Source organism: Pimephales promelas, chromosome 3 (assembly GCF_988280905.1).
Source record: "Pimephales promelas chromosome 3, fPimPro1.hap1.1, whole genome shotgun sequence".
In the NCBI taxonomy this organism is placed as follows: Eukaryota; Metazoa; Chordata; class Actinopteri; order Cypriniformes; family Leuciscidae; genus Pimephales; species Pimephales promelas.
The window spans coordinates 13,732,773-13,743,897 of NC_142771.1; the positions used below are offsets into that span (position 1 = coordinate 13,732,773).

Below are 11,125 nucleotides of genomic sequence, written 5' to 3' on the forward strand. Positions count from 1 at the left end.
TGATACATTGTATTGGCCAATATTTGGCTTTTTTCTTTGACTTTTATTTTGACAGTACTGAGAACTATCATATTGACTGTGTACTGTATGTTAAATTAGCTTTGCCAGAACAGATCGCACTGATCTGGTTTCAGTGTTTAATTTTTTTTTAAATAATTCTTTGTTTTAAACTTGCAATGAAAGTGACCGATCTTTTCTTGTGTATCGTGGCATCTGAGTGTAACAGATTATCGAAAAAGAAAAAATGGACTTGTTTCTATTTATCGGTTATTGATTGGAATTGGAGATGTGGTTGTTTCAGTGATTGGAGAAGTCCTGTGTACGTTTTATGTTGCGTTAAAGTGATACTCCACTTTTTTTTGGAAATAGTCTCATTTTACAACTCCCCCAGAGTTAAACAGATGAGTTTTACCGTTTTCAAATCCATTCAGACGATTTTCTGATATGGTAGTCAATGAGACCAGAAACTGTCTGGTTACTGATAGTCTTCAAAATATCAGAAAATCATCTGAATGGATTCGAAAACGGTAAAACTCAACTGTTTAACTCTGAGGGAGTTGTAAAATGAGCCTAAACAAAAGTGGAGTATCCCTTTAAGTTATGATATTTTGATCAAGCATTACAAAGTCACAAATGAATTGTTGACAATAAGATGTATAGTAAATGCTTAGAAAATAGACAGATAAACACTTTGAAAACTTTAGAAAACTTCTTGAATTCTATCTTAGACCCCTGTAGTCAATTTTATCCCTTTAAACTAATCTTTGATCACCAAAATTACATATTTAAAAAAATGTTTCCTTGGGGAAAAAAACGTCACGTTTAAAAATAGCTTGAATGTGACTACAGCTTTACCTCATTTAGTACATGCGGTTTTACGAATATGCAAATTAGCCTCCACTCACTCACACCAGCTCATGGCGATCACACTTTGGCCTGATTGGTTACAAGGAAGTTTGTGACGTCAGCAATTTCACTGCAGTTTTAAGGAGAAAATACTCGGCATTGGAATTGACATGAGTTTACATATGGTTTTGATTTTCACCACAGGGGGACTTTAAGTATAAATAACATTATTTTATCAGATTATTTTGTAAATTAAAATCTAATTTTCATTTTAAATGGATTGATTTCCAATTTTTTCAGTAAATATTATGTAAATAAATATGGATTTAATGGCAGCAATTGTTATGCTTGTGTTATTTATTATCATTAAATTAAATGGTGGGATCTTATTTATTGGCTTTATCGACCATCGCCCACAAAAATATATCTGTTAACCACTATCTGCAATATTCTGTCTTTAATCGGTTAATCTATAATCCAATTTGTATTTGCCTTATTAAATTGGGTTTTATCATGTATATTGGCATTGCATTGGCCATCACCTGATTTAATTTGTGTGAGCTGTGTATTTTTCTATGCTGATTACAATGTTAACTTCATCACAATCTATTGGAATCAGTTTCATTTGAAGGTTTGCTATTTGTGGGTTGCAGCCTATGTTACTTTTGGGGTGGAGTTTTTTCAGGATTCTGCCATTTAAAGTAGGGAGCTTATATCTCTTTTCTCTGCCTTCTTGTAGTGGTCTGACCCATGAGGGACACAAGCGGGATGTGGAACAGGTGTACCTCCGCTGCGCCCAAGGCTTCCTGGAGTGGCTCTACCCCACAGGGGCCATCATCGTCAACCTGCGGCCAAACACATTGTCCCCTGCGGCGTCTCTTCTCTCCGTCTGCATCAAACCCTCTGCGGAGTCCAGCGGGACCCACATCTACCTGGACCGGCTGGGAAAACTGCGATTGCTCCTCCATGAGGAAGATCAGGCAGAGGGAAGAGTGCACTGTTTCAGCATCCAGGACGGGGCGCTCTTCATCGAGGCAGTGCCTCAAAGGGACATCAGCCGAAAAATCACAGCCTTCCAGTATGAGCTGGTCAACCACAGACCAGGAGCTGATCCACAGTCATTATCTGGTATGATGTTTTCTTGATCTTTAAAGACTCCCTTGACGAGCACAGTTTTCTTTCATGTCAAGTATTTTCTCAAACAGAATTTTTTTTTTCCGTCAAATTAAAGGAGTTCAGTGTTCAGAGAAAAAAAAAAAATCTAACAGAAAATGGCCTCAAAGCCAACAGACATCAGTTAAAAAGCCCAATTTTGATTTCCTAGATTCTTTGATGGAACAGTAAGATTTTTTTGTGTGTGGTTTTGAAAGAAGTTTCTCATGCTCACCAAGGCGGCATTTTATTTGAATAGTAATTGGGGGAAGAAAAAAAGGTTACACTTTATTTCCAAAGTCCACTTTAGAGATTCTACTGACTATAAGTAACTTTGCAACTATATGACAACTTATTACCCTAAACTCTAACCTTAAAGGGTTAGTTCACCCAAAAATGAAAATTCTGTCAGTATTTACTCACCCTCATGTTGTTCCAACCCCGTAAGACCTTCGTTCATCTTCGGAACACAAATTAAGATATTTAAGATATTAAGATCGCTCCTGCATACAGTCCATAGGCTTCTTGAGGGACTGGCTCTTGCTGTCCCCGAAAAGTCATTAAAGACATCGTTAAAATAGTCCAAGTGACTACAGGGGCTCAATCTTAAGTTTATCAAACGACGAGAACACTTTCGTGCGCAAAAAAACAACAAAAATAACGACTTTATTTCAACTATTCACTTCCTTCTCCATGAGCCTGTAAGTCAGTTAACGTAGTGTGATTGCGTAGAGCTACGTCACACGTAGGCTCACTATTGGCCGACGCTGGTCGTGTGTGTGATGCGTGTGACGCACAATAACAGAAGCTTACGCTATTAAACTAGTAACCTGACTCGTGCAGAGGGAGAAATAAACGAATAGTTGAAATAAAGTCGTTATTTTTGTTGTTTTTTTGCGCACAAAAGTGTTCTCGTCGTTTGATAAACTTAAGATTGAGCCCCTGTAGTCACTTGGACTATTTTAACGATGTCTTTAATGACTTTTCGAGGACAGCAAGAGCCAGTCCCTCAAGAAGCCTATGGACTGTATGCAGGAGCGATCTTAATATCTTAAATATCTTAATTTGTGTTGCGAAGATGAACGAAGGTCTTACGGGGTTGGAACAACATGAGGGTGAGTAAATACTGACAGAATTTTCATTTTTGGGTGAACTAACCCTTTAACCTAATAGTCTGCTAAAAGTCTACTAATACTCTAATGAGAGTTATTGGCATGAAGTTGCAAATTAAGGAGTTAGTTGAGATGTTGTTACTTTGAGTTAGTAGAATCTTCTAAAGTGGATTATCAAAATAAATTGTAAAGCTAATTGAATAATTTGCCAAATGTAATTTATTCATGTGAATTTTCAGCATCATTACTCCAGTCTTCAGTGTCTCATGATCCTTCAGAAATCATTTTAATAGACTGATATCTCAAGAAACATTTCTTATCATCAATGTTGAAAACAGTTGGTCTGCTTAATGTTTTTGTGGGAACCATGATGCATATTGTTCTGGGTTCTTTAATGAATTCTGAATTTGGAAGAGTTTCTTTTGAAATTCTATTCAGTTGCTGCTTTTTTTCAGCAAAAAGCGTTATTACATTTCCGCGACTCCATGGTTTTTGGGTACACGTATATTAATGCAAGCAATACCAAGGGTTTGTTTATTTTAAAAAGTACACGATCCGTTGCCAATGTTTTAATGCCCAGCAACAGATGATATCTTTACCTCAGGAAACATCCACCCCTCTGTGATGCTGAGATCTGTGCTAATATTTATACTGGAAAGTGATACCTATTTAAACCTTGTTTGCCGTGTGATTAAATACTGTGTTATTCAGGACTTGTGGCGTAGGTCTCACGCTGAGACGCCGCGAGCGCCCCGTTGCTTCTATCTGTCGTTTACTCCGGAAAAGCATGTTAAACACACAGCCTCATTTGAGAAATTAAATTTCAAGCAGTGCACCTGCTGAAACTGAATGGCCTAAAGCAAAGTAGATATCAGGTCTGTTTTTCCTCTCCCAAACAAAGCTAAAGTATTGTTTCGGTGTGTTTCCCCCTCAAGGGTTACACGTTTATGGCTGCCTTGTAAATCTGTGCTTTGATAAACAGCATTTAGTTTGCTTTCTGCTGACATGTATACACTAAAACCAGAGCAACTTTAAACGGTTTCTGTATTCTGGGCCTGTGTGTACTATAAACCCTTTTCCTGTATATATTATAATATACTAGGAAGTAGCATTGAAAATATCCTCAAAGTGTGAACACTTTGCACTTTGTGGATATTTCATACTTCTTCGTCACTGTCAATAAATACCACTATTGCACCCTAGTGCGTTTTCAAGTTGGACAGCTTACTACGTCCAGAAAATGGGCAGTCAAATTTTTTCTACACATGGTTTAATGTGTCCTTTATTGTCAAGCTTGTGTGTTTCGCCTGCTTTTGATTTCAGTGATCTGTAAGGTGACCCGTTTTCCTTTTTCCGAGCTTGTGTGTGTTTTTTTTCTTTGCATTCACCTCATGAATGCTGACCTGCTGTGCTGGAATTGAGTTGCTTTCCATCACTGTGGAATGTGTCTTAGACCAGCTGTTGGGAGGACATATTATCTCCAATTTTTTTTCCCCTACTCCCTTCCTCTTCCTCTTTTCCCCTGTCTCCATGGCTTCCCCTCCCTCACTTTTTCCTTCATTACTTTTCGTTCCGCCTCTCTGAAGTGGTTGGGATGCAGGCAGAGTGGCATATGAATCTTTTCTGCATTAGCATGGAATGCAGAGGGGGGACCAGATGCAGCTGGGACCCTATCTTCCCCCTTTCACCCTGCCAGCGTGTGAAGTGGTTGTGATTCCAGCAGCGTTGCATTAATTTGGGGCAGCGAGGGCTGCTGACTCAGATGCCAGGCCATTCCTGCGGTCCCGTTTCAACTTTTTGCATGCGAGTCGCCACAAAGCTTTTGAAAAAGCCCATCTGCACTTCAAGCCCAGCTTTCGCGTTCAGGACGTAAGCGCTGGCAGCAGTTAACGCTTCACATCAAACCTCTGCGAGGCCTAGCGTTCTGAAAGATCACCAGCTTTGAAGCTTTGGCGTTTGCCAGCTGTTGCGAAGCCGATTCCTGGATGACCTCCGGCCCTGTTGGTGATGCGACGTGCCTTGTTTTGCAACAACGGGTGGCCTCTGGTCCGCTCTCCTCACCCTCATGACCGTACCAGCTCTGTTCATACAGTATGTGAAGGGCCAGTGACTGTAAAGACATTTATAATGTCTTTTTTTTTTTTTGGACACTCTTATTTGCTACTCCCAGTGTAGAGTCACGACACTTCATAACAGCATGGTAGCGGCTACACTATTGCTACTGTTGTCAATCCAGCGTCATCCGTCAGTGACTGTTTACATGCGGCCAATAACCCATTCAAAACTGGGATATTAGCAATTAACCGGTCACGAACGGCCATGTAAACACCGGCAAAAACCCGAATATGCTCATAACCCTGATTTTAAAAACCGGGATATTATACCTGGGGTACCCCTTTTCTAACCCGAATTTTTGGTCATGTAAACGCGTATAGGCATATCCCCATAGTGATTTGTGTTCTGCGCATGTTCTATTCGCAAGGAATCTTGGTCTTTTGAGTAGAGAAACTTCTCGGCGCATACACAAATCCGCGTGCAGTATACAGGAAGTAAACATGGCGAGGCACAGCGGGCACAGCATACTTTTGGAGCGAGGTCGGTAACTTTACCAGCATCAAAGCGCAAACAAAGGCGATCGCTATCTGCCCCGAACTATTCATTATCCGCGTGCTGCTGTTGTTATCTTTGGATACAGGAAGAAGAATCGGAAATGACGCATATTGCCTTCCCAGATAGCAGACTGACATTGAATCAACGTGGAAATATGACATCGAAACAACGTTGATCTGACATTGTTTTGCTCATCGAATTAACGTTGAACCAACGTCAGACGCGTCATTTTTTCAAAACTAACGGAAAATCAACTTGAAATCAACGCGTTGTTTCAACGTTATGAAAGCAAACCAATTTTCGATTTTCATTTAGCTTTGAAGAATGCCGCGTCTGACGTTGGTTCAACGTTAATTCGGTGAGCAAAATCAACGTTGTTTCAATGTCACGAGAGACGTCGTTTCCACGTTGATTCAATGTCAGTTTGCTGTCTGGGTCTTAAGGTTGTCCGTACTTCTAGATGCTAACCGCGAGTCGCCATTTACATCGGGATATTGCAATCCCATACAGGAGAAACTCTCTCTGCTCACTCATGTAAACGGGTTATTCCTTATGTTTCAGAAACCCGAATAGTGACCTTAACCCGAAAATACACCATAACAATATACAACACTTTGTAACAATTTTGTTGTACTTTACAGCTAGGGATCAGTGTATCCTTAACACTTTTTTTTTATTTTTATTTATTTTTTTTTATTTAGACGGGACAATGCATATCAATGAACGTACAAACATAGTCGAACGTAAATATGCCAGATTTAGCACAATGCTAATTTCCATCCGTTGTCTCCCAACACAGACAAACACAATCCAAAAATAAGTAGAAAAGACACACAATATACATATCAAGAAAACACAAGGCAAATAAAATATACATATATATATATATATATATATATATATATATACATACATATACACACACACACATATATATATATATATGTACATATATACATACACTATACACACATACATACATACAATATACATATTGCAGTATCCATTACAAAAACTGCCATATAGACATTCGAAGATGCTTATTATAAATATTTTAAATAAATCTACCGATCAAATTCAATCTTTATACCAAATGATTACATTTTTGATGTTTGTTCAGCCATCTCTTAAGCTGTTTCTTAAAAGAAGCAAAAGTTGGGCTATCTCTGATTTCCTTTGGCAAACTATTCCAATTTGTGCAGCCTTTAATAGAGAGAACATTTTGTGCAAACGAAGATTTTCTAAATGGTACTTCACAATCCCCCCGGGTAAATGATCTTGTCCTAGTCTCACTATTTTTCTTTTTTATAAAATCCCCCAATGGCGGTGGGGCGATTCCATTCATAGATTTATAAATTAGGCAACTATTTTTAAAAATGTTTAGGTTTTCAAAATTTAGAAGTTGGTACTTCTCTAGAATTGGACAAAGGTGAAACGATTGTGGTTTCCTGTCAAATACCTTGACTGCTTTTTTATATAACTGATTAATGGGTTTTAATGCAGTAACTCCGGCAAAAGACCAAACTGTGAAACAATATTCAATATGGGAAAAAATCATACAATGAAGATAAGATTTAGCAGCGTCGGTTGCAATATAGGACCTAATTTGTTTGAAATTTTGTAAATTAAATTGTATTGTATTTGTTACTTTTTGTATGTGCTTTTTGAAAGTGAGGTTTGAACTCCAATTCCTCCTCTCCCAAAAACACGGAAGATTTATTTCCTGCTAGCGATTGCTTCGAAAAACCACATAGTAATCCTAGCGTTGTGGCAGAGTTTTGGCCAACCTCCACTCACATTTACTTCAGGAAAAATGTTGTTTTGAAAATGTTTTTGAAGCCCTTCAATCTACCTGTACTAATAGACAACTGAACTTTTGTCTGGTTGCTGTGGACAACGTCCACTGACAAGCATGCCCAACTCAACAGACCGTAATCCATAAACCTGTAAAACACCCATAAACCCTTCACCCAGCCACCTGAATCAACCAGCCGCTCTCTGAGACCCTCCAGACAAACGTGCTGGACTAAATCTGCGCGTGGGGGCCGTAATGACCCCGGAGCCTGATTTATTTGGAGAGAGAAAACACGCCGATCAAAGCCGACACGGTACAGCCAGTGTTTAGGTTTTGCTGATTGCCTTGTAGCCAACTCAAGATTCTGCGGCGACCTGAAAGCGAGGGAGTGTTTTTCTCTTGTCATGTGTCGCTATGGGTTGTAAAATAGTACAAAGTGTTCGCCGCACCATAGGTTGTTGGCACAGGTGGAAGTGCTGTGCAGTGTTGGCTCTTCTGGAGGTTTCTTTCTTGCTCTCTTTTTTTTTTTACCCAGAGCTTCTAGTCCTTGCAGTCGCTGCTTCATGTTTGAGTTGTTGTCAGCTGGATCTAATTTGCGTTAGGGTGTGAGGACACTGTGTGTGTTTGTCAGTGTTTTTCTAGAGGGGGAAGGGTCGAGACGTTCCCCTCCTCTCCAACAACAAAACGTCCTGGTGGTTAATTACAGATGTTTTAGTTTTTTTAATGAGAAGGTTTTTCTTGCAGGCCGCCCCACATCTATGTTTGGTTAGACACCAACTAGCCGTGACGATAAAGTCGGCTTCTTGCACGCTCGATAAATCTGCAGCAGAAATTAATTATGTCTTTTGAAGGTCTGATGTGTATTGGGAGCACGTGGCGGGTGTAGATGTTGATCTGTGACCGATTTCTGAAAATAACATGCTACATTCTGCACATGTCATGGTTATTTCTTGTTGTTGATTTCTTTGAATCAAGCAGTTGGGTGTGTTTGGTCTGATTTTGTTATTCTGTATCTCCACAGCACCCTGCCAACCCTGTACAGATACGGAGGTCCTGCTGGCCGTTTGCACCAGTGATTTTGGTAAGACGAGCCACATCTTAAAAGAAATGTTTAATGTTTTTAATGATCATTAGTTAAAAATCTAAATAAATGCCTACATGTTTCGTAATGAAGTTTAAAGTTACATTTCAATTATATGGTAAACAATCCTAAAGCATCCTTCTCACCTGGCACTATTTAAGCTTCATGAATACTGTTATCCAGCCATCTATCTATCCATCTAGAGTTTGTTTACATCTTGTCAGTTTATCAACCTTCAAATGGTCTTCGTTTCCTGTTTACACTCCTGGGCTTCGGGATCTATACGACCCCAACAATTGATTGAGTAATTGTACAAAAAATACATTTTTAATCATACAAATAATATATCATTTTTTTTGTTTACTTCTCATCTATTCATTAATGCTGTGTTTTTGGAGATATAAAGTACTTTTGTATCCAAATACCACAATTCCTCAACCACACCATTAGCTAGTATCCATTAGTTACTAGCTTTTTTTATGATGCATTGCATTTATGCTCTAGTATTAGGCCTTCATTTCTGTGTAAAAAAATTCAGATATGTCAGATTTTTTTAAAATATATTTAGTTTTTCTCACATTTCACATTCATTTCAATGTGGAGTCATATTGACCCCGAACACCAGAAGTGTAAACTTTTTTTTTTTTTTTTTACATACCTTCTGAACAATCAAATCAACCCAGTTTTTGTGTGTATATATAGATAGATAATGTATGAAAAGTCACAAAATCTTATTCCACTGAGATGAAGGGAACCTTTTTTTATTAAGTAGTCGATTGGGGTCGTATAGACCCCATGACCCGATTGAGGGCTAATTATGCATATCTCTGAATCATATCAGCCCTTATTATGTCTTTATCAAAACTTGCATTGCTTTAAAATTCTGAAAAAACAACATACTTTTCCTGTTGATTTCCTTAAGAGGGGACTTATGCTGTTAGAATCATGATGGCCATATTTGGAGCATGTTTTTAAAATATGTTGGAATCAAAAATGTTTCATAATACAAAATTATGTTAAGAGAAAATTCCAATGTATATCCTTTAGAATGGGTTCCCTATTGTGCTAATGGGAATTCCATACACATTCTTTTAGGATTGTTTGACCAGGGATAACCTGTAATGCAATCAATATGTAAAAATCCCACCAACTATGTTCCTTATGTAGTTTTATTGCTCTCTACAGTGGCACGGGGGAATATTCTTGGTGTGGCAGAGGAAGAGGACCAGACCTCTGTTACCGTGTCCCTGAGTCGCTTATACAGACAGAAGACACAAGTGTTTGTGTCTGGGGGCGGCCGGGCCAAACGCTGGACGGGCTTTGTGAAGATGCCCAGCCAGTGCGGGGTTAAACCAGGGGATGGTGAGTTCCTCTTTACTGGGACGGTGCGATTTGGAGAGGCCTGGCTCAGTTGCGCTCCACGGTACAAGGACTTCCTTAGGGTGTATCAGGACGCACAGCAGCGAGGGACCAACCCATGTCATTTGGACACAGACTGAATTCTTTCCAGGAAACCACACGATCCGCCCTGTCGCGAGGAACTGTGACCCTGCGCGCAGCTGTTTGTGTCTGCAGACAGGAGAGGTTTAGGTCCGTATAGACTGCAGTATCGATGCAGAAACCTCTCGCCTGCTGTCCCAGCATTCCCTGTGACATGGCTCATGCTCTTAAAACATCCCGCAAAAACAACTAAAGTTGGACTTTTATTTACTAAGCCAATTTTGAATTCTCCTGACATGTCTTAAGACTGATATTTTCAGATTATTTTTTTTTTTACTCTCTTGCGCTCACAATGTAGCAGACCTGGCTGTTGAATGTGTAAAATGTGAAAAGAACATTCTGAAACGGAAGTCCCAAATGCTTTGTAAAAAGCTTGTTGTACAGTTTTGCAGTTGTTTCTATGACAGAAATATATTGAAGAAAAAGCCTGCTTTTTAATTTTTTAAGAAAATGTAAAGTGCAATTCCTGTCTGTGTTTTGTCTTCAGGCTGTTCAATTGCAAATGTGTCTTTCCAAGGATTAAAGATCTTTTTTTTCTCTTTGGAATTAAATCATGTGTCTGTTTTTTTTTTTTTTTTTTTTTTTTTTTTTTCACTTCAGCCCAATTTATGAACCGTGTCCGAAAATGATTTATCATGTACATGTTTTCTGTAGTTGTAGGGTGGTTGCTTACTAGGATTTTAAAAAGGGGTTCATTCCAAAGCTGAATTCTGTATATTATTGAGTAATTACTGCAAAACAAAGTGCAAAAATGGAGGCTCTAGACCCTTCCAGAGCTGAGATATTGAGATTTTTATAATTGCATAAATGCTACGTGGTATCTCAATATCTCAGCTTTGGAAGGGTCTAGAGTCTCCATTTTTGCACTCAGGTCTAAGTCTCGTGGCCCTCTATCAGAATGCAGAATTTCAAGATCAGAGAAACTCAAAATTTCGACCCAAAAAAAAAACCGACAGTGGTACCCCTTTCGTTTTTTTTTTTCGGGCGAAAAAAGTTAAGTTTCTCCAATCTTCTCAAAACTTTGGATTC

General features: G+C 38.9%; 1 protein-coding gene across 2 annotated transcripts in view; it reads left to right on the plus strand.

Annotated features, from left to right (window-relative positions):
* The window catches only part of metrnla (meteorin like, glial cell differentiation regulator a), a 58,887-nt gene extending 48,240 nt beyond the window's left edge, over positions 1–10,647 (plus strand). For both annotated transcript variants that reach the window (XM_089128286.1, XM_089128287.1), the window contains 3 exons: positions 1,586–1,974; positions 8,537–8,596; positions 9,782–10,647. In XM_089128286.1, coding sequence (XP_088984412.1) covers positions 1,586–1,974; positions 8,537–8,596; positions 9,782–10,095 — 763 coding nt within the window. In that variant the 3' untranslated portion in view covers positions 10,096–10,647. The remainder of the gene's footprint in view (positions 1–1,585; positions 1,975–8,536; positions 8,597–9,781) is intronic.
* The last annotated feature ends 478 nt before the right edge of the window (positions 10,648–11,125 follow it).